The 23,939-nt window shown below is 46.8% G+C and overlaps 1 protein-coding gene across 1 annotated transcript in view; it reads left to right on the top strand.

The window, feature by feature from the left end:
• The first annotated feature begins 493 nt into the window (after nucleotides 1-493).
• The window catches only part of slc6a4b (solute carrier family 6 member 4b), a 65,917-nt gene continuing 42,471 nt past the window's right edge, over nucleotides 494-23,939 (top strand). Inside the window, exons 1-5 of the mRNA XM_070888341.1 lie at nucleotides 494-824; nucleotides 8,069-8,203; nucleotides 13,076-13,295; nucleotides 15,714-15,852; nucleotides 21,058-21,192. Coding sequence (XP_070744442.1) covers nucleotides 494-824; nucleotides 8,069-8,203; nucleotides 13,076-13,295; nucleotides 15,714-15,852; nucleotides 21,058-21,192 — 960 coding nt within the window. The remainder of the gene's footprint in view (nucleotides 825-8,068; nucleotides 8,204-13,075; nucleotides 13,296-15,713; nucleotides 15,853-21,057; nucleotides 21,193-23,939) is intronic.

A 23,939-nucleotide genomic window follows, 5' to 3' on the forward strand; every position in this document is an offset into this window, starting at 1 on the left:
AAGAATTTATTTTGAAAACAATTTGATGTTTTTTTTTACATTGCAACCGGGACTTTTTCTTTTTTTGGGTGGCGCGGGGTGGGGGGGTTATTTGCTTCGCATGTGTCCATGCACAGTGTTGCGAGAGGTCCATGCACAATGTTGCTAGAGGTCCCTGCAATGTTGCTAGAGTTCCTCCAGGTGTTCCTGTGATGTTGGCTGTTTCAGATTATTTACGTCACGTCGTCATGGAAAACTATGTTTGTAACAAGCTGTATTTTATTTGCCTCTTTTGTTGGTGCTGTAGTTACAGACCTGGGGGCGCTGGAAGAGCCGGGGCTGGATCTTGCAATCCCTTGAGAGTTGGAGTAGAAATTGATGCGCCTGCACCTCCCCTTCTCCAAAAAAAAAGGAGGGGATAGTGTGTGTGTGTGTGCGTGTGTGCGATCCACACTCGAACATAAAGCTTTTTCACTTGGCATCTTGCAGGTGAACAGAGTGGCGAGGGGTCCATATGGCGAGCAACCGGCACAGCAACACGCCGGATCGCGCGGACTTGGTCACCGGGCAAAGTGGCTCTACTCCAAGAGAGACCCCGTCAGCCAACGGCGGATCCGGATCCGAGTCGTACAAGACCCGCCCGGGTAAGAACGGGCTCCCGATGACAGCCAGGGTCGAATCGCTGGCAGTGCCGGGCGCCCCCAGCCCCGACTCAAACCCCCGTGCCCCGGTCAAGCGGGACAAGTGGGGCAACAAAATGGACTTCATGCTATCAGTTATCGGGTTTGCGGTGGATTTGGGAAATGTCTGGCGGTTTCCTTATATCTGTTATCAAAACGGTGGCGGTAAGCTTGTAGTTATTGTATACAAACTTCTTCTGCAAACACATCTCACAGGTGTTAATATGTCTAAACAAATGCGTCTAACAAATAATGAATTGAGCAGATTTCTCGGAACATAAACACATTTTAAATCAATTTAAAACATTCCAGCATTGTTCTTGCTTTTGGTTAAACTTACCTTTCTATTTTACTTTTAATATTTATAAAAACATTTTTTAAACTTTTGCAAAAAAAACATTGTGTCCCTAATATTTTCAAATGTTACAAATAACAGTTTCCTGCGGCACTGCTACATTTTATATGATGATTTGTCCTGGTACAGGTTTGTATTGATTCCTCTTCTGTCCATAAGTGAACGCAAAGGACAAATATGAGTTATCACAAAACTGTAAACATTACTTTTAATTTGGGTAAAAAAAATGGTCGGCGTGTATTGCACTGTCAGAATGTTTCGGAATGGCCACGCAGCCCAGTCACCTTCTGATCGCCACTGATCAGTTTCCATCTCCTTGTGCTCAGTCCTTGACCAGTTCGCTTTTCATTTATTTTATTAATTGTGTCGTTACACTTTGGCACCCGTGTCTTTACAGCATTTGCAGCACAGTGTTGCCGGTGTAAAGCTGGCGGGCGCAGAGTGGGAGCGAACCCCTCCGGAGTACAGGGTCAGTGAGCAGCTCTGTTTCCATCCAACTGGTGTCCCCTCCGCACCTGACGGGGCGAGGTCATCTCGGCTCTCGGCACTTCTTCCTATCAACACTGGGCAGGACACACGGTTGGCATGCTGAGACTCCCAACGCAAGCACTCTACTCGGAACTCCTTCACCGCAAACGAGCTAAAGGTGGGCAGAGGAAACGTTACAAGGAAACGTTACCCTCAAGTACAACATCCCCACTGACACCTGGGAGACCCTGGCCAAAGACCGCCCTAAGTGGAGGAAGTGCATCCGGGAGGGCGCCGAGCACCTCAAGTCTCGTCGACGAGAACATGCAGAAATCAAGCGCAGGCAGCGGAAAGAGCGTGCGGCAAACCTGTCCCACCCACCCTTTCCCTCAACGACTATCTGTCCCACCTGTGACAGGGACTGTGGTTCTCATATTGGACTGTTCAGCCACCTAATGACTCATGTTTAGAGTGGAAGCAAGTGTTCCTCGATTCCGAGGGACTGTCTATGATGATGATGATAATGAGGTCAGTGCAAAGCAGTCTTGATTTCCATTAGTTAAACACGTAATACATGCAGCAGTGTGTTGGGAAGTATAGAATCATTGAAATCCAGCATGTTACAGGTAGGTAGGTAGACGACTAGACGGGTGATGGATAGACAGATCGTGCAGATGGATAGATAGATAGATGGATGAACAGGGATAAATAGATCGGTGGGTAAACATAGATAGACAGATGGACGGAGAGATAGATGGACAGATAGACAAATGGATGGTTGGGTCGATAGAAAGAGAGAGAGACTTCCATTTATATAGTGCCTTTCATGACACCGGATGTCTCAAAGCACTTTACAGCCAATGAAGTACTTTCGGAGTTGTAATGTAAGATAGACTGTTGTAAGATGGACGGGCAGATAGGTAGACAGCACGGCCAGGTAGATGGAAGTAAGTGCAATGCTCAACTTAACCATTATTATTGACCAGTAAGCGGCCATTCCTGATCCCACTGCGTTAGTATTTCTGTTCCCAGGGAAATGCCCCAACCAAAGGAAACGGGAATCGCCAATTCGGTGATAGTTTGGGTCATTATAGCTGGAAAATTTGTTCTAGTTGCTTAACTAACATAAAACATATTTAGAAAAGATCGGGAGTGTAAAATCTAGGAAACGGGGCTACACAGATTACTGCTATTGGTGTCTATATAAATACTAGCGGCGTCACAGTCGGAAATGATCCACTTACAGTCTCCATGTACGCTCCTATCATCTGTTGCTGCAGAAGATTTCATTCTAAAGGGTAATTTTTACGATGTAGAGTGGGTACCTTTGATCTCACACCCTGCGGCATATTCTAGGCTATGGATGTGACAATTACAACATATATAGTATCTTATATATAACAGGGCAGCATGGGCCAGCCCACACTGCGATATGTGTGCGCACTAGGCCCGTGCAGCAGAGCTGGTCTCCAGTCGTCTTGGGTAATCCTTGCCACTGGACCAAGACCGAGCTCTATCAAGCTCAAGGCTGGGGTGCAACGGCCACCACACGTTAAAAAAATCCACGCACTGGCATCTTCCACCCTTCAACATGTAGTTCGGGACCTGGAATATTAGGTCCTTCATTGAAACACCTGTGAACTCATCCTTTTTTGGAGTGGAAGCAAGTCATCCTCTCTTTGAGGAATTGCCTATGATGAATATCTTATACTATATACACAGACACATGTCACTGACAATATGGAGAGTTCATATCGGCTTTAATAGATACAAGGTGAAGCGGACCCTGTGGATTTGCCCTGAAGAGAATGTAAATTTGATAGGGTGTGTGGGCTCACTGGGCATTTAACAACTCCCAGCCCGAATTCTACCTATCTCCTTCCCCTACACACGAGCCGGAGCTCTTGGCCGGTTTTTCTGGGCGATATTCCCCATAAACCTGTGTCTAGGAGCAAGCTGCTTGTACTTATAATGATCCCAAAGGAGCAGGAGTTGAATCTTCGTTTGGAACTGACTGAAGCGGTGCTTATAATGATTATAATTGTTGCTCACATTGAAAGTAATGTCTGCAAGAAAATAACCAAATTACTAAAAAAGAGTACTTGTTCTACCTTGTTTTTTTACCGGAATCTGAAAATAGTGTATTGGAGTCTTTTTTGGTCGTATCTAATACATGTAACTTTCAGATTACATGTCCTGAGATATAGTTATAGAACTATTTCCCTATCTCTAGCTCTGCTATTAAATGTAAATCTATATGTGATTGAAAATGAACACTAATCTCCCAATTGCATGTCTTTGTGTCCATTTTTCCTCATAAAATGTTCCAAATTAAACATCATAGCCCGGACAGTGGTCAGTTGCCATTGTACACGACACCAGATTACATAGGATATACGGCACAGAAACAGGCCATTCGGCCCAACCAGTCCATGCCAGTGTTTATGCTCCACTCGAGCCTCCTCCCATCTTTCCTCATCTAAATCTATTAGCGTAACACTCTATTCCCTTCTCCCTCATAGGCTTGTCTAGCCTCCCCTTAAATGCATCAATACTACTTGCTTCAACCACTGTAAAATGGCGATTGATTGCTAATATAGATGGAGTTTCACTGGGGAAATAATTTTTTGGAGACAATTGGTGATGTTAGGCTGATGGGTTGAAAATCTCCTGTCTCTTAAGGGTTCTACATTAAATCAATTTGGATTGTCTCCACCCAGTTCCTAACGTACACAGTCCACAGCACAAAACTATTTGTAACTTAGCACTAATCTGCCAGTTTCACTCAGACAGACCTCATGGATGGTCAGTGGAGGAAGCTGAAACATCACACTAGTGCAGTAGGGAGTTCTGATCACAATTTGGGGTTAAAACATATTGTTGGCACAGAGTAGAGGGACTTTTCCCTCACAATCAGCTCATAGTATGCCTCACCAAAAGTTTTTTAATGAGAGGGTGCAGAAGGAGCTTTTCTTTCGACATAGACCTAGGATTGCTTGATGTTGCCACTGGATTGAAAGAACATAAGAACATAAGAATTAGGAACAGGAGTAGACCATCTAGCCCCTCGAGCCTGCTCCGCCATTCAATAAGATCATGGCTGATCTGGTCGTGGACTCAGCTCCACTTACCCGCCCGCTCCCCGTAACCCTTAATTCCCTTATTGGTTAAAAATCTATCTATCTTTGACTTGAAAACATTCAATGAGCCAGCCTCAACTGCTTCCTTGGGCAGAGAATTCCACAGATTCACAACCCTCTGGGAGAAGAAATTCTTTCTCAACTCGGTTTTAAATTGGCTCCTCCGTATTTTGAGGCTATGCCCCCTAGTTCTAGTCTCCCGACCAGTGGAAACAACCTCTCTGCCTCTATCTTGTCTATCCCTTTCATTATTTTAAATGTTTCTATAAGATCACCCCTCATCCTTCTGAACTCCAACGAGTAAAGACCCAGTCTACTCAATCTATCATCATAAGGTAACCCCCTCATCTCCGGAATCAGCCTAGTGAATCGTCTCTGTACCCCTTCCAAAGCTAGTATATCCTTCCTTAAATAAGGTGACCAAAACTGCACGCAGTACTCCAGGTGCGGCCTTACCAATACCTTATACAGTTGCAGCAAGACCTCCCTGTTTTTGTACTCCATCTCTCTCGCAATGAAGGCCAACATTCCATTCGCCTTCCTGATTACCTGCTGCACCTGTAAACTAACCTTTTGGGATTCATGCACAAGGACCCCCAGGTCCCTCTGCACCTCAGCATGTTGTAATTTCTCCCCATTCAAATAATATTCCCTTTTACTGTTTTTGTTCCCAAGGTGGATGACCTCACACTTTCCGACATTGTATTCCATCTGCCAAACCTTAGCCCATTCGCTTAACCTATCCAAATCTCCTTGCAGCCTCTCTGAGTCCTCTACACAACCCGCTTTCCCACTAATCTTAGTGTCATCTGCAAATTTTGTTGCACTACACTCTGTTCCCTCTTCCAGGTCATCTATGTATATTGTAAACAGTTGTGGTCCCAGCTCTGATCCCTGTGGCACACCACTAACCACCGATTTCCAACCGGAAAAGGACCCATTTATCCCGACTCTCTGCTTTCTGTTCGCCAACCAATTCTCTATCCATGCTAATACATTTCCTCTGATTCCGCGTACCTTTATCTTCTGCAGTAACCTTTTGTGTGGCACCTTATCGAATGCTTTTTGGAAATCTAAATACACCACATCCATCGGTACACCTCTATCCACCATGCTCGTTATATCCTCAAAGAATTCCAGTAAGTTAGTTGAACATGATTTCCCTTTCATGAATCCATGCTGCATCTGCTTGATTGCACTATTCCTATCTAGATGTCCCGCTATTTCTTCCTTAATGATAGTTTCAAGCATTTTCCCCACTACAGATGTTAAACTAACCGGCCTATAGTTACCTGCCTTTTGCCTGCCCCCTTTTTTAAACAGAGGCGTTACATTAGCTGCTCTCCAATCCGCTGGTACCTCCCAGAGTCCAGAGAATTTTGGTAGATTATAACGAATGCATCTGCTATAACTTCCGCCATCTCTTTTAATACCCTGGGATGCATTTCATCAGGACCAGGGGGCTTGTCTACCTTGAGTCCCATTAGCCTGTCCAGCACTACCCCCCTAGTGATAGTGCAATGTATTCCATTCCTCAGAACTCACATCTCTCACCTTCGTGAGCATAAAAATTCATTTCAAAATGTCATCATCATCATAGGTAGTCCCTCGAAGTCAAGGATGATTTGCTTCCACTCTAAAAGTGAGTTCCCAGATGGCTGAAGAGTCCAATGCGGGACCTACGGTTTCTGTCACAGGTGGGGCAGACAGTGTTTAAAGGAAAGACTGGGTGGGGAGCCTGGGTTGACGCATGCTCCTTCTGCTGTGTGCGCTTGGTTTCTGCTTGCTCTCAGCGATGAGACTCGAGGTTCTCAGCGCCCTCCCGGATGCTCTTCCTCCACTTTGGGCAGTCTTGGGCCAGGGATTCCCAGGTGCCGGTGGGGATGTTGCACTTTATCAAGGAGGCTTTGAGGGTGTCCTTGAAATGTTTCCGCTGCCCCGCTGGGACTCGCTTGCCGTGACGAAGCTCTGAGTAGAGCACTTGCTTTAGGAGTCTCGTGTCAGGCCTGCGGACGATGTGGCCCGCCTAACAGAACTGATCAAGTGTGGTCACGTGCTGGGGATATTGGCCTGAGCGAGAACACTGACGTTGGTGCATCTGTCCTCCCAGTGGATTTGCAGGATCTTGTGGAGGCAGCGCTGGTAGTACTTCTCCAGCATTTTGAGATGTCTGCGTGTATATAGTCCACGTCTCTGAGCCATATAGGAGGGCGGATATCACTCCTGCCCTGCAGACCATAAGCTTGGTGCCAAATTTGACATCTTGGACTTCAAACACTCTCTTCCTCAGGTGACTGAAGGCTGTGCTGGTGCATGCTCTATGTCATCACATCATGTGTCTGTGAACAGATTAAAACAAATTCCAAATATTTTTCCATGAAGAAACTGCCTTTTGTAAATTAAATTGGATTACATAGGATATATGGCACAGAAACAGAATATTTGGCCCAACCTGTCCATGCCGGCGTTTATGCTCCACTCGAGTATCCTCCCGATTTTCCTCATCTAAATCTATCAGCATAACCCTCTATTCCCTTCTCCCTCATAGACTTGTCTAGCCTCCTCTTAAATGCATCTATATTATTCGCTTCAACCACTCCTTGTGGTAGCGAATTTCATATTCTCACCACTCTCTGGGTAAAGAAGTTTTTTCTGAATTGCCCATTGGATTTCTTGGTGACTATCTTATATTGATGGCCTCTAGTTATGCTCTTTCCCACAATTAGAAACACTCTCTCTGTATCCATTCTATCCAAAACTTTCATAATATTAAAATCCTCTATTCGGTCACCCCTCAGTCTTCTTTTTTCAAGAGAAAAGAGACCCAGCCTGTTCATCCTTTCCTGATCTGTATACCCTTGCTTTTCTGGTATCATCCTTGTAAATCTTCTCTGCACCCTCTCCAGTGCCTCTATATTCTTTTTATAATATGGCGACCAGAACTGTACGCAGCACTCTAAGTGTGGTCTAACCAAGGTTCGATACAGGTTTAGCATAACTTCCCTACTTTTCAATTATATTCCCTACTTTTCAATTACATACAGTGGGTGGTTGTCATTGTACCTTAGGGTAGATATCACAGTGCACTGGCTAGTTGTCATTGCACATTTGGGATGCTTGTCTTTGTACATTGGGACATTGGTCATTATACAGTGCAGTGCCTGTCATTCCACTGTGGACTTGTTATTATACTTTGGTGTATTTACTACTGTATTTTGGGTTAAATATCAATTCACATTGGAGTAGTTGCCACTGTACACTGGGCTAGTTATCATTAGTACATTGCGCTTTGTATAGGTATATTAGAAACTGGACAGTTACCATTGTACGTTATGTAGTTTCTATATTTACAGAGTCCTGGACCCTGAGTTTAATAGATTAATGCTCGATGACTTAATTATTTCTCATACTATTTTCAGAAATGTGGTTCCTGTTGTTAATTCCAGGTGCTTTTCTCATTCCCTACGTCTTAATGGCAATGTTTGGGGGAGTTCCTCTGTTCTACATGGAGCTGGCCTTGGGACAGTACCATGCGACAGGAGTCATTCCAGTTTGGCAGAAGATATGCCCAATATTTAAAGGTGAGCACATCAAAAGCAGGCATCATTATAAGCATACAGCAGTTATAAAATCATAGCATCCTGTATACAAACTAGTCACACCGGAAACAGCACTGAAACAATGGGCCCAAGTTTCCGCCCTCTGTAAGAACGGTGTACCCCCGTAAGGTGCGCCGATTTTCTGGAATAAAAAGGGCGCCGAAAACTTACCTTGTGATTCTCCGGTCTCTTAAGGACGTCTTCGTGCTCGGCGTGGCTCAGCACAAGGGTCGGGGGCGGAGCCAGGACCCTGCGCTGAAAACAGTGCCGGGATCTCTGCACATGCATGCTAGAGTGTGCGCGCATGTGCAGTAGCTCCTCGCCCCCGAGGCTGCGTGGGAGGGGCCCAAAGCACACAGCCCCTAGCCCTGGCCGAATGGGCTCCCAGGGCGAAGATCAGACTCGGGCCTCCCTCCCTCCCTTCTGTTCAGCTCCCGCAACCCCCCCTCCCTCCCTCCCGTTCAGCTCCCGCTCCCCCCCGTTCAGCCATTCCCCCTCCCTCCACGTCCTCCGTGGGGCCCGCCCGCCCGAAGTCTTCGGCGGCCCGGCTTCTACGTCCACCCTCTCCTCTCCCCTCCTTCTCCTCTCCCCCCCCCCGTCCTCTTCCCCCTTCCTTTCCCTCCCTCCCCCTCCTCTCCCTCCCCCTCCTCTTCCCCCTCCCCCTCTTCTCCCTCCCTCCCCCTCCTCTTCCTCCCTCCCGCCCTCCTCCTCCCGCATCCTACCCCCCTCCTCTCCCCCCTCATCCTCTCCCTCCCTCTCCCGCCCCCCTCCTCTCCCCCCCCTCCTCCCTTCTCCCCCTCCCTTCTCTTTCTCCCCCTCCTCTTCCTCCCCTCTCCTCTTCCCCCTTCCTTTCCCTCCCTCCCCCTCCTCTCCCTCCCCCTCCTCTTCCCCCTCCCCTCTTCTCCCTCCCTCCCCCTCCTCTTCCTCCCTCCCGCCCTCCTCCTCCCGCATCCTACCCTCCTCCTCTCCCCCCTCATCCTCTCCCTCCCTCTCCCGCCCCCCTCCTCTCCCCCCCCTCCTCCCTTCTCCCCCTCCCTTCTCTCTCTCCCCCTCCTCTTCCTCCCCCTTCCTCCCCCCCTCCATCCCCTCCCCTCCCGCTCCCCTCCCACTCCCCTCCCCTCCTCTCCCCCTCCCTCCCCCCCTCCTCTCCCCTCTCCTCTCCCCTCCCCCCTCTCTCCCCCCACCCCTCGCTGTCAGAAACACAGAGAGATACTGACAGAGAGAGAGAGAGAGAGAGAGACACTGACAGAGACAGAGAGAGAGACACTGAGGGTGGCCCTGTCCCAGCATGCTGTTGGAGGGCTCCCGGTGCTGCAGTCAGTGAGTAGAAATTTAATTTTTTATTTATTGATTGATTTTTTTTTTAATTTTTAAATTTTTAAATTTTTGATTGATTTATTGATTGATTTTTCATTTATTATTGATGATGGCTCTTTATTTGCAAAAGTGAAGTGTTTAATGTTTGTAAACCCCCCCCCATCTCTCGTTCCCTACGCCTGATTTACAAGTGTGGGCAAGGTTTTTCTGAGCTACAAAAATCTACAATTACTCCATTTTAAATTAGTTTGGAGTAAGTTTTCGCTGCCTAAACTTGTAATACAGGCGTAAGTGGCTGGACACGCCCCCTTTTGAAAAAAAATCTGTTCTAAAATGAAACATTTCTAACTCACTAGAACTGGAGCAAACCAAATGCTGAGAATTGCAATTTCTAAGATGCTCCATTCTAAACTAGTTGCTCCAAAAAAATAGGAGCAACTCAGGCCGAAACTTGAGCCAAAACTAGTCAACTGGTATACTGAAGTTGTGTTTACAGGAACTAAAGATTCTAACAGTTCAAACTCGGGATTTTAAGAAGTGCAAGTTTTTTTCCCCAAAAATTAACAATTGAAACATGTACTTATATCTGATCTATGTTCGGTCCTTTTAATGTATCCATAAGTATTGTTACTGAGTAAAAGAAAACATGTTTCTACTAAGTTACTCTCTTCCTGTCCGCTGACGTTATGATAATCCAGACTCAATATTGAAATCTAGTTAAAAAAATGCTCCCTGTGCTCCCCCTAAATGGCATTGTGGGTAACTACGGCATGTAGATTTGTAAGGAGTCATACAATCAGGGAGGGCCCAGTGTTGATCCTCCCAAACTGTGCTGAGTTAGCTTATGATAACCAGGACAGCAGTGGTGGCATTAAATTGTCTTCAGCACCCCTGGGCTAGAGAGGTGGGGAGGGAGGAGGAGAGGGACACTCAGAGTTAGCGATCTTGGATACAGGGCTGACAATAAAATAACTTCTAAACAACATAACTGAAGGTTAAGCCCCGAGTACAAGAAGAGAATGGAACAATTTTTGACTCACCTGGTCTTCCATTGGAGAGATCTTCTATGAGATATTATGTTGCAGGTAAATCAACTAGCTGTACCCACTAATCATTCAGCAAGGGCCACAAATGTCTTCCTTGAGAGCTACTTTCAAGAAATATCCTCCATCACACATGATGGGAAATGAGTCTATGCCTGTGATTTTCGGCATGGTGGACAACTGATCTCAGTCAAGCCACTGTGGGGTGTTTCCATATGGAGGCCATCAGGGGAAAAATCCTGTTACATAGAGTTACATAGAAGCTACAGCACAGAAACCGGCCATTAGGCCCAACTGGTCTATGCCGGCAATTATGCTGCACACAAACCTCCTCCCACCCTCTTCATCTAACCCTATCAGCATATCCTTCTATTCCTTTCTCCCTCATGTGCTTATGTAGTTTCCACTTAAATGCATCTACGCACTTCGCCTCAACTATTCTTTGTGGCAGCGTGTTCCACATTCTTTTTTTTATTCATTCTGGGATGTGGGCATCGCTGGCAAGGCCGGCATTTATTGCCCATCACTAATTGCCCTCGAGAAGGTGGTGGTGAGCCGCCTTCTTGAACCACTGCAGACCGTGTGGTGAAGGAACTCCCACATTGCTCTTAGGGAGGGAATTCTAGGATTTTGACCCAGCAATGATGAAGGAACGGCAATAGAAACATAGAAACATAGAAAAATAGGTGGAGGAGTAGGCCATTCGGCCCTTCAAGCCTGCACCACCATTCAATAAGATCATGGCTGACCATTCACCTCAGTACCCCTTTCCTGCTTTCTCTCCATACCCCTTGATCCCTTTAGCTGTAAGGGCCATATCTAACTCCCTCTTGAATATATCCAATGAACCGGCATCAACGACTCTCTGCAGTAGGGAATTGCACAGGTTAACAACTCTCTGAGTGAAGAAGTTTCTCCTCATCTCAGTCCTAAATGGCCTACCCCTTATCCTTAGACTATGTCCCCTGGTCCTGGACTTCCCCAACATCGGGAACATTCTTCCTGCATCTAACCTATCTAGTCCCATCAGAATTTTATACGTTTCTATGAGATCCCCTCTCATCCTTCTAAACTCCAGTGAATACAGGCCCAGTCGATCCAGTCTCTCCTCATATGTCAGTCCTAATATATTTCCAAATCAGAATGGTGTGTAACTTGGAGGGGAACTTACAGCTGATGGTACTCCCATGTGCCTGCTGCCCTTGTCCTTCTAGGTGGTAATAGTCACGGGTTTGGGAGGTGCTGTCGAAGAAGCTTTGGCAAGTTGCTGCTGTGCATCTTGTAGATGGTACACACTGCAGCCATGCTTTGGGTGACAAAGTTTCTCCTGAATTCCCTATTGGATTTATTATTGACTATCTTATATTTATGGTGTCTAATTTTGGACTCCCTACAAGTATTAATAATCACTAATATTTTTGCTACATCTACCCTATCAAACCTTTTATGATCTTAAAGACCTCAATCAGGTTACTGCTCAATCTTCTCTTTTCTAGAGAAAAGAGTCTGAGGCAGTTCAGCCTTTCCTGATAAATATATCCTCTCAGTTTTGGTATCATCCTCATGAACTTCTCCAATGCCTTTTTATAATATAGACACCAGAACTGTGCTCAATTCGCTGGAGAAATACCACTAACGATGTCTCTGCAAGATCCTACGAAACCCCTGGGAGGACAGACGCACCAACATTAGCATCCTCGACCAGGCCAACATCCCTAGCATCGAAGCACTGACCACTCTTGATCAGCTCCGCTGGGCAGGGCCACATTGTTCGCATGCCAGACACGAGACTCCCAAAGCAAGCGCTCTACTCGGAACTCCTTCACTGCAAACGAGCCAAAGGTGGGGAGAGGAAACGTCACAAGGACACCCTCAAAGCCCCCCTGGTAAAGTGCAACATCCCCACTGACACCTGGGAGACCCTGGCCAAAGATCACCCTAAGTGGAGGTAGTGCATCTGGGAGGGCGCTGAGCACCTCGAGTCTCATCAAAGAGCGTGCTGCAGTGTGTCCCACCCACCCTTTCCCTCAATGACTATCTGTCCCACCTGTGACAGGGACTGTGGTTCTCGTATTAGACTGTTCAGCCACCTAAGGACTAATTTTTAGAGTGGAAGCAAGTCTTCCTCGATTCCGAGGGACTGCCTATGATGATGATGATGATGACGCACAGTACTATGGGGTGACTGGACCACTGTGGGGTGACTAGGTTTCTTCACTTCCTTTATCAAAACTGGTTTACCAAGGGCAAGCCTGCCTCCTAATAATGTTTTCTTGTCTTCTTTTGTGAAAGAGCAGAAAAGGAAAAGGAATAGTATTGAATTTAAGTGTGGACAATATCAGATAGTGGAAAATAAAGCAGTAAGGTGGTTGGGAGCCACAGAGAGAGGCAAAGGCAGGTTGCAAATGGCTCCCAGGACACATTATGAGTACCAAGGTTCTACTCCATTGCTAAGTTCAGCCTCTCCAAATTACGAATATGTATTGTTTTTTAGGGATTGGATACACGATCTGTGTCATTTCTCTGTATGTCTCCTTTTACTACAATACCATCATATCCTGGGCTCTCTACTACCTCTACTGTTCATTCTCGGAGACCTTGCCCTGGACTAACTGCGACAATCCTTGGAATACCCCCAACTGCACCAACTACTTTGACAAGGCTAATGTCTCCTGGAACAACTTCTCCAAATCTCCAGCTGAAGAGTTTTTTATGTAAGTTGCATGTAAGTGGTAGTGTTTAAGCAATTATACTAATTCCAAAGGGCTGGGTTGGGGGGGTGGGGGGAGGGGGGAGGGGTACGGGGTAAGAATAGGGAGGTTGTTGTATTTGTCAAGATGGGATATAAGTTCTGGGGAATGAAAAATTATCAATTTTTGCCTCAATGTCAGCATGAAGAATTCACCCAAGTGGCCATTCCACATGTGTGAATCAGAGAGAGCGCTGTCAGGCTATTCATCATATGGATCCTTGCAGTTGAACAGATTTCTGTACTCACTCAACATATCTACGTATTCACTTTCTAATCAGAAGTGGGATGCTGGCTGATTTTACTGGCCCCTTGCCAAAGGGCACTGAGGCCAATTGTAGTGTTTGGGCTGAGATCAACGAACTGAGAACAGACTGGGAATAAAAACTGGTACCTACCTGCTCTGCAATGCTGAATACCACATTGGGTATTGTGTCTGACCACTAAGCTATCATGGGAGCATGTTAATCAGCCATGTTCTGGAAGTGGCTCAGTGGAGATGCATACCATTGAGTGAAACCATTGAAATGGTGCCAACAAGGTAAACCACAGTGACATTTCTGCAGTGTCAGTATGTAAACTGCTCACTGCACATGGAGTCAAATAATTTTGTCACTTCGGAGGTCGTGGTTGAAATCTAGCTCTCAGGAACAACTTGCGTTTATATTGGGGCCGAAATTGCGCAGCCACTGATTTCGAAGGGTTCCGTCCGCCCCAATGCATGGGGCAGACAATCTGGAGAAATTCAGAGGGCTGAAATTAACCCTTTCTATCAGGCCCGTGGTCGCCTGAAAATGGCGGCCATGGGTCGTTGCGGACTGGCCGCTGAGTCGTCTCCGAGGGGCCACCATTTTGGATATTGCCTTCCTTTAGTTTTGGAGCGGTGTAGAGGACCACCCCACCCGTTTTCTCACCATGTCATGGCATGCGCTGAACCTTTACCGACTGGCGGCGACCCCTTTCAGAAATTGCCCCACGGGAGCGGAGCCGGCGCCAGTCGGTGCCACTGACAGCTTTTGCCGTCAGTGCCCTTTCTGTGGCTGGGCAGCGTGGCTGCCCTTAAAGGGGAGATGGCACCGCCGGCGACTCCGTTTTATTTTCTTATTGTCGGCCAACTGCCAGGTCGGTTCGGCCGCGGGTTCGGCCCAGCCGAAACCCTCCTTGGTGGCCCAGTGTTTGCCACTAAAGTGGCTGCAGAGTTCACAGCGGCCCTCCCCTTTAATTGAAGGGGAGGGGTGTTGTGACGCGCCAGCGCGATGACGTTGTCAGCGCGGCTGATGACTTGGAGCGTCGGCCACTCCGCCCCGACCCCTCAGCCACCCCGCTAGTGGCGGCTACTCTGACCCAACCGCACTTCCGCCCCGATGATGAGGACACCTCCGCCCCTCTCCCCACATCAACAATTTCTCCGGATTGTCCGCCCCGTGCATTGGGGTGGACGCAACACTTGAAAAGCAGCGGGTGCGCCCCGTTTCAGGTGGAGGGCAATTTCAGCCCTCAGGTCTTTGTGGGTTTCTTTGCAGCGGGGCAGAAGTAGTGTCACCATCGGGGCGGAAGTGCAGTCGGAACAGCATAGCCACCCCTAGCAGGGTGGAGACTCAGTGGCCAGTCTGCACCAACCCGTGGCCGCCACGGGCCTTATAGAAAGGGGCAATTTTAGCCCCGTTGTGTTTTCTCACATCCTCAGGATGTCCCAACATGCTTCACTTCCAATGAAAAGGGACCTTACATTTATATAGTGTGTTTTTATGTGCTCATGACATCCCAGAGCACTTTCCAGCAACTTAATTACTTCCTGAAGTGTAGGCACTGTTGTCATGTAGGCAAACATGCCAGCCATAAAACATGGCCCACCAATAGCAAATGACTGAATAGTTAGATAGAACGGCAAAATACTGCGGATGCTGTAAATCTGAAATAAAAACAGAAAATGCTGGAAATACGCAGCAGGACAGGCAGCACCTGTGGAGAGAGAAACAGAGTTAAGATTTCAGGTCCATGACCTTTTGCCAGAACATTTCGTCAGAATCGTTAGAGAACCTGCTCTTGGTTGAGGGAAGAATGTTGGCTGGGAAACCTCCCTGCTCTTCCTCAAATAGTACCGTGGGATCTTTCATAGCCACCTGAGCTGGTAGATGGTTTAACATCTCACTCAAAAGACAGCACTGCTGAGAATGCACCAGTCCTCAGTACTGCACTGACGTTTCAACCCGGATATGTGGTCAATTCAGCAGGGGTCCTTGTTACCACCACCCTCTGAGTCAGAACCGAGAGTGCTGCCTAACTGACACTGACAAATCAATTACTTTTGAAATGTGATTACTGTTGTTCTGTAGAAATGAGTGATGTATATTCTTTGTTTATGTTTTTCTCTTGCTTTTAGACGGAATGTTCTGGAGCTTCATAAATCCAAGGGGCTGAATTATGTGGGTCTGATCCGCTGGCAGCTTTTCTTATGCCTCTTTGTCATATTTACTGTGGTTTACTTCAGCATCTGGAAGGGAGTCAAAACATCTGGAAAGGTTTGTTTATTGCGTGAAAAGATCTGGTAATGTCTTTTTGACAAGATAGCTATTAGAATCTGTTATGTTCAGAATAAATCCACAAGACTGTACATTGTAACCTCAAACTGTTGTGACCTTGGTCTCTTTAACGTAACTCCAGAGTGAGGAAGCAGCATGGTAGACTGCCTCGTATATCTGCTTGCCCACAGGTGCACTCCTGGTGGCAAGTCTTACACATTGGTAATGTTTACATACATAACATCATTCCCCCCAAAGTCTTAGATACAAGTTATTTACAAGTTGAGGCGATCCAGGGCTCTGTGTTCCCGGGTTGATCGCCTGAGTTGAAGTCATGGCATAGGTGAGTCGGTTGGATCATTGCTGCACGGCAGCGCGGCTGGTCTGATCGGACTGTTGGGCATGGTGGGTTCATCCTCGTGGTTGGCCGCGAGGTCGATTGCTGGTTGGGTGTGTGTGGGTGGATCATTGATGGTAATGTCCTCTTCAAACTGTTCTTGCTTGTCAGTGAACCGCAGTTTGGTCTGATCCAAATGCTTTCTGCACGTTTGTCCATTCAAAAGCTTGACAACAAACACTCTATTCCCCTCCTTGGCTAACACAGTGCCAGCAACCCATTTGGGACCATGACCGTAATTAAGAACAAACACAGGGTCATTAACCTCAATGTCACGTGATACAGCCGCGCGATCGTGGTACACATTATGCCGGTGACGCCGGGTTTCTACGTGATCATTGAGATCTGGGTGGACTAAGGAGAGCCTGGTTTTGAGTGCTCTCTTCATTAGCAATTCTGCAGGGGGAACCCCGGTAAGCGAGTAGGGTCGCGTGCGGTAGCTGAGCAGAATCCGAGATAACCGTCATGTGTTTCAAGCTCTGCTTGATGGTTTGGACTGCCCGTTCCACTTGGCCATTGGATGCGGGCTTAAATGGCGCAGACCTGACATGCATGATGCCATTGCGGGTCATGAACTCGTTGAATTCCGAGCTGGTGAAACATGGCCCATTGTTACTAACAAGGACGTCGGGCAAACCATGGGTGGCGAACATGGCCCGGAGGCTTTCAATGGTGGCAGTGGACATACATGACGACATTATTATGCATTTAATCCATTTAGAGTAAGCGTCCACTGCTACTAGGAACATCTTTCCGAGAAAGGGGCCAGTGAAATCTACGTGGACCCTGGACCATAGTTTGGAGGGCCATGACCACAGACTCAGTGGGGCCTCCCTTGGTGCATTGTTCAACTGTGAGCAAGTGTTACATTGGTGTATGCATGACTCCAATTCTGAGTCAATGCCAGGCCACCAAACATACGACCTGGCGATAGCCTTCATCATGACTATGCCTGGGTGGGTACTGTGAAGGTCGCGTATAAACATTTCCCGGCTGTTTTTTGGCAAAATTACATGATCCCCCCATAGGAGACAGTCTGAATGGATGGACGTTTCATCCTCGCGTCGGTGGAACGGCTTAATTTCGTCTTGCATTTCCCCTGGAACCGCCGACCAGCTCCCATTGAGGACGCAGCTTTTTACGAGTGATAGTGCTGGGTCCTGGCTAGTCCAGGTCCTGATCTGGCGAGCCGTGACGGGTGACTCCTCACTCTCGAAAGCATCCATTACAGGAAGCAATGTACGGGTTGCGCCATTTCCACCCCGGCGGTGGGCAATGGTAGCCGACTGAGGGTATCAGCACAGTTCTCAGTGCCTGGTCTGTGACGGATTACATAATTATACGCAGATAACGTTAGTGCCCATCTTTGGATGCGGGACGAAGCATTGGTGTTATTCCTTTGCTTTTTGAAAACAATGAAATGAGCGGCTTGTGGTCAGTTTCGAGCTCGAACCGGAGTCCAAATAGGTATTGGTGCATTTTCTTAACCCCGTATACGCATGCTAATGCTTCTTTCTCAACCGTACTGTAGGCTCTTTCAGCCTTAGATAAGCTTCTGGATGCATATGCAACCGGTTGCAGTTTGCCTGACCCATTGGCTTACTGTAACACACAACCGACCCCGTACGAAGATGCATCACAAGCTAGCACTAAACGTTTGCACGGGTCATACAATACAAGTAACTTGTTAGAACATAGCAGGTTTCTGGCCTTGTTAAAGGCTGTCTCTTGAGATTCTTGTGTAGCAATAAAGGCAATGGTTCCAGCAAAGTGCTCAACCCAGGTAGAAAGTTACCAAAATAGTTGAGGAGTCCCAGGAACGAACACAGCTCCGTCACATTCTGTGGTCTGGGTGCATTCTTGATGGCCTCCATCTTGGAGTCCGTGGGTCTGATGCCGTCCGCCGCAATCTTTCTCCCAAGAAATTTGACCTCTGGCGCCAGGAAAACATACTTGGAGTGTTTCAGCCTGAATCCCACTCTGTCCAGTCGCTTGAGAACCTCTTCCAGATTGTGTAAGTGTTCGGTGGTGTTGCGGCCAGTGATCAGGATGTCGTCTTGAAACACCACGGTGCACGGAACCGATTTCAGGAGACTCTCCATGTTCCTCTGGAAGATGGCCGCAGCCGAGCGAATCCCAAAAGGGCATCTGTGGTATATGAACAGTTCTCTGTGTGTGTTGATGCGCGTCAATTTTTTCGAAGGTTCAGCCTGCTCCTATGTCATGTAAACAGAGGTTAGATCCAGCTTCGTGATCGACTTCCCCCCCTGCTAGCATTGCAAACAGATCATATGCTTTGGGTAGTGGGTACTGGTCCTGTAACGAGACTCGGTTGATCGTTACATAGAAACATAGAAACTTAGAAAATAGGTGCAGGAGTAGGCATGCAACTTCAGTATTGCATTCCTGCTTTCTCTCCATACCCCTTGATCCCTTTAGCCATAAGGGCCACATCTAACTCCCTTTTGAATATATCTAACGAACTGGCCTCAACAACTTTCTGTGGTAGAGAATTCCACAGGTTCACAATTCTCTGAGTGAAGAAGTTTCTCCTCATCTCGGTCCTTATCCTTAGACTGTGACCCCTGGTTCTGGACTTCCCCAACATCGGGAACCTTCTTCCTGCATCTAACCTGTCCAATCCCATCAGAATTTTATACGTTTCTATGAGATCCCCTCTCATTCTTCTAAATTCCAGTGAATATAAGCCGAGTCGATCCACTCTTTCTTCATCTGTCAGTCCTGCCATCCCGGGAATCGGTCTGGTGAACCTTCGCTGCACTCCCTCAATAGCAAGAATGTCCCTCCTCAGATTAGGAGACCAAAACTGTACACAATATTCAAGGTGTGGCCTCACCAAGGCCCTGTACAATTGCAGTAAGACCTCCCTGCTCGGATACTCAAATTCTCTTGCTATGAAGGCCAACATACCATTTGCCTTCTTCACTGTCTGCTGTACCTGCATGCCAACTTTCAATGACTGATGTACCATGACACCCGGGTCTCATTGCACCTCCCCTTTTCCTAATCTGTCACCATTCAGAGAATATTCTGCCTTCCTGTTTTTGCCACCCCACTGGAACTAGTATTTTATACAATTCAAGCATAACCTCTCTGCTCTTGCATTCTATGCAAGTATGCAATAAAGGCAAGTATTCCATATGCCTTCTTAACCGCCTTATCTACTTGGTCTGCTACCTTCAGGGATCTGTGGACATGCACTCCAAGGTCACTTTATCCCTCAACACTTCTCAGTGTCCTACCATTTAATGTGTATGCCCTTGCCTTATTAATCCTCTCCAAATACATTCCCTCACACTTCTCCAGATTGAATTCCATTTGCCACTGTTCTGCCCAACTGACCAATGCAGTCTACAGCTTTCTTCATTATCAACCACACAGCTGATTTTTGTACCATCTGCAAACTTCTCAATCGTACCCCTGACACTCAATTCTAAATCAAGATCGATACTTTCAAAGTTGTGGTCGTCGTCCTGCCAGCTTTTCACAACCAACTAGGTTTGGCGACAGTAAACCAACAAATGCATTTCTGCTAACTTCTGTACATTGTTAAACAATTTAATCTTGGGAAGCTTTTCTGATACGGTCTGACTGGATGTGGCTGTGATTAAACACTGCAATGTTGATACTGGTAACCCCAATACTTATAAAAGGGTAGAACCCCATCAAGGAAATCAAAGTTCCAAGTCTTAAATTAATCCAAATACATGTCCAACTTTCATTACACATTACAGAAAGGCTCCAACATTTCGTTTTTTAATCAAATATCTTGCGAGTATAACGTAGCCATATTTGCTGATGATACAAAGATGGGAGGCAAAGCAATGTGTGAGGAGGACACAAAAAATCTGCAAAAGGACATAGACAGGTTAAGTGAGTGGACAAAAATTTGGCAGATGGAGTATAATGTTGGAAAGTGTGAGGTCATGCACTTTGGCAGAAAAAAATCAAAGAGCAAGTTATTATTTAAATGGAGAAAGATCGTAAAGTGCTGCAGTACAGCGGGACCTGGGGGTACTTGTGCATGAAACACAAAAGGATAGTATGCAGGTACAGCAAGTGATCAGGAAGGCCAATGGAATCTTGGCCTTTATTGCAAAGAGGATGGAGTATAAAAGCAGGGAAGTCTTGCTACAGCTATACAGGGTATTAGTGAGGCCACACCTGGAATACTGCATGCAGTTTTGATTTCCATATTTACAAAAGGCTATACTTGCTTTGGAGACAGTTCAGAGAAGGTTCACTAGGTTGATTCTGGAGATGAGGGGGTTAACTTATGAGGAAAGGTTGAGTAGGTTGGGCCTCTACTCATTGGAATTCAGAAGAATGAGAAGTGATCTTATCGAAATGTATAAGATTGTGAGGGGGCTTGACAAGGTGGATGCAGAGAGGATGTTTCCACTGATGGAGGAGACTAGAACTAGAGGGCATAATCTTGTATTGTACATCATACTTCTAAAATTGTCTGTAAACTTCTGGAATGTTCTTTGTCAACATTTGTTAAAACTGAGCTGAGGAGAAATTTCTTCCCTCAGAGGGTTGTAAAGCTGTGGAATTCGCTGCCTCAGAGAGCTGTGGAAGCTGGGTCATTGAATAAATTTAAGACAGAAACAGACAGTTTCTTAAACGATAAGGGGATAAGGGGTTATGGGGAGCGGGCAGAGAAGTGGAGCAGAGTCCATGATAAGATCAACCATGATCTTATTGAATGGCGGAGCAGGCTCAAGGGACCGTATGGCCTACTCCTGCTTCTATTTCTTACATTCTTATGTTCTTATCTGTTGCAGGTAGTCTGGGTGACTGCCACAATGCCATATCTGGTGCTTTTCATCCTTTTAATACGGGGAGTCAGCTTACCTGGAGCATGGCGAGGTGTGATCTTTTACCTCAAACCGACCTGGAAGAAGTTGTTGGACGTAACTGTGAGTACAGATAACGAAGGAGACAGAAGAGTTCTAAATTATTGAAATCATTTTTTTGAGATCGAGGATTATTGTAGCTATCAGCCTTATATCATACTGCAGTTTTAACACCTGATAAAACCTACATTTTTGGTTAGGATATATAAGTTCCAATTTCTGTCGGGGTGCATAGGCATACAATCTTATGTTATATAGAAGGTAGTATGGTTATTCACTCTAGCCCGATGACTGTTTTTATGGGAGCTGTTTTGAAGGTTGTGGTGTTATCGAAGACAAAGGGTTAGACCAGTATCAAAATGTACTCATCTGGATAACCCTATACTTTATATTCCTGTACTACTTTGGAATGGTATTAGTTCCAGAACATCTTTAGAGGAAATAGGAAAGAGATTGAATGTTACCATTTCTTGGAAAGTTGGAACTTTTCTTGTCATGGTCTTACAATATAATCCAAGTATTGTCTATACAGGTCAGGTACTTGTGCAATCTTCTGCAACAGCACTTCAGCCAGCTTGAGTAATTACACCGTGCACTGTGCTCCATTCTTACAGGCACAGACCCTCTTATTTCTGGATTATTTAACAGTTGCACAGTTAGAAGTTCAACTACAACAACAAATAACAGCAGAAATAGCAGCAGCATTTTATGTTCCTGTGGATGGGTCACAAATGGTGATGAACTTGCCATTCTGATCACTGACGAGCTAAGCTGCTATATGAGAAAGATATGAAAAAGAAAAGAAAGAAAGAACTTGCATTTCTATTGCACCTTTCACAGCCTCAGGGCGTCCCAAAGTGCTTTACGGAAAGTATCGTCACTGATGTAATGTAGGAAATGCTGCAGCCAATTTGCGCACAGCAAGCTCCCACAAACAGCACTGTGGTGATGCCCAGATCATCTATTTACAGTGATGTCGATTGAGGGACAAATATTGGCCCTAGGGCACCGGGGAGAACGCTCCCTGCTCTTCTTCAAAATCGCAGCCATGGGATCTTTTACGTCCACGTGAGAGGGCAGACGGTGGCCTTGGTTTAACATTTCATCCAAAAGGTGGCACCTCCGACAGTGCAGCGCTACTTCAGTACTGTCCCTCCGACAGTGCAGCGCTACTTCAGTACTGTCCCTCCGACAGTGCAGCGCTACTTCAGTACTGTCCCTCCGACAGTGCAGCGCTACTTCAGTACTGTCCCTCCGACAGTGCAGCGCTACTTCAGTACTGTCCCTCACGACAGTGCAGTGCTACTTCAGTACTGTCCCTCCCGACAGTGCAGTGCTACTTCAGTACTGTCCCTCCAACAGTGCAGCGCTCCCTTAGTACTGTCCCTCCAACAGTGCAGCTCCCTTGGTACTGTCCCTCCGACAGTGCAGCATTACTTCAGTACTGTCCCTCCGACAGTGCAGTGCTACTTCAGTACTGTCCCTCCAACAGTGCAGCGCTCCCTTAGTACTGTCCCTCCAACAGTGCAGCTCCCTTGGTACTGTCCCTCCGACAGTGCAGCTCCCTTAGTACTGTCCCTCCCGACAGTGCAGCGCTACTTCAGTTCTGTCCCTCCGACAGTGCAGTGCTACTTCAGTACTGTCCCTCCCGACAGTGCAGCGCTACTTCAGTTCTGTCCCTCCGACAGTGCAGCGCTACTTCAGTTCTGTCCCTCCGACAGTGCAGTGCTACTTCAGTACTGTCCCTCCGACAGTGCAGGGCCGCCGTCTGCCCTCTCACGTGGACGTAAAAGATCCCATAGAAAATAGGTGCAGGAGTAGGCCATTCGACCCTTTGAGCCTGTATCACCATTCAATAAGATCATCGCTGATCATTCCCTCAGTACCCTTTTCCTTTCTTTAGCCGTAAGGGCCATATCTAACTCCCTCTTGAATATATCCAAGGAACTGGCATCAAGAACTCTCTACGGCAGGGAATTCCACAGGTTAACAACTCTCTGAGTGAAGAAGTTTCTCCTCATCTCAGTCCTAAATGGCTTACCCCTTATCCTTAGACTATGTCTCCTGGTTCTGGACTTCCCCAACATCGGGAACATTCTTCCTGCATCTAACCTGTCCAGTCCCGTCAGAATTTTATATGTTTCTATGAGACCCCCTCTCATCCTTCTAAACTCCAGTGAATACAGGCCCAGTCGATCCAGTCTCACCTCATATGTTAGTCCTGCCACCCGGATAATCAGTCTGGTGAACACTCCCTCAATAGCAAGAACGTCCTTCCTCAGATTAGGACACCAAAACTGAACACAATATTCTAGGTGAGGCCTCAATAAGGCCCTGTACAAATGCAGTAAGACCTCCCTGCTCCTATACTCAAATCACCTAGCTATGAAGGTCAACATACCGTTTGTCTTCTTCACCGGCTGCTGTACCTGCATGCCAACTTTCAGTGACTGATGTACCATGACACCCAGGTCTCGTTGCACCTCCCCTTTTCCCAATCTACCGCCATTCAGATAATATTCTGCATTCATGTTTTTGCCACCAAAGTGGATAACCTCACATTTATCCACATTATACTGCATCTGCCATGCGTTTGCCCACTCACCTAACCTATCCAAGTCACCCTGCAGCCTCTTAGCGTCCTCCTCACAGCTCACACCGCCACCCAGTTTAGTGTCATCTGCAAACTTGGAGATATTACACTCAATTCCTTCATCTAAATCATTAATGTATATTGTAAATAGCTGGGGTCCCAGCACTGAGCCCTGCAGCACCCCACTCGTCACTGCCTGCCATTCTGAAAAGGACCC

This window comes from Pristiophorus japonicus, chromosome 8 (genome assembly GCF_044704955.1).
Source record: "Pristiophorus japonicus isolate sPriJap1 chromosome 8, sPriJap1.hap1, whole genome shotgun sequence".
Classification (NCBI taxonomy): Eukaryota; Metazoa; Chordata; class Chondrichthyes; family Pristiophoridae; genus Pristiophorus; species Pristiophorus japonicus.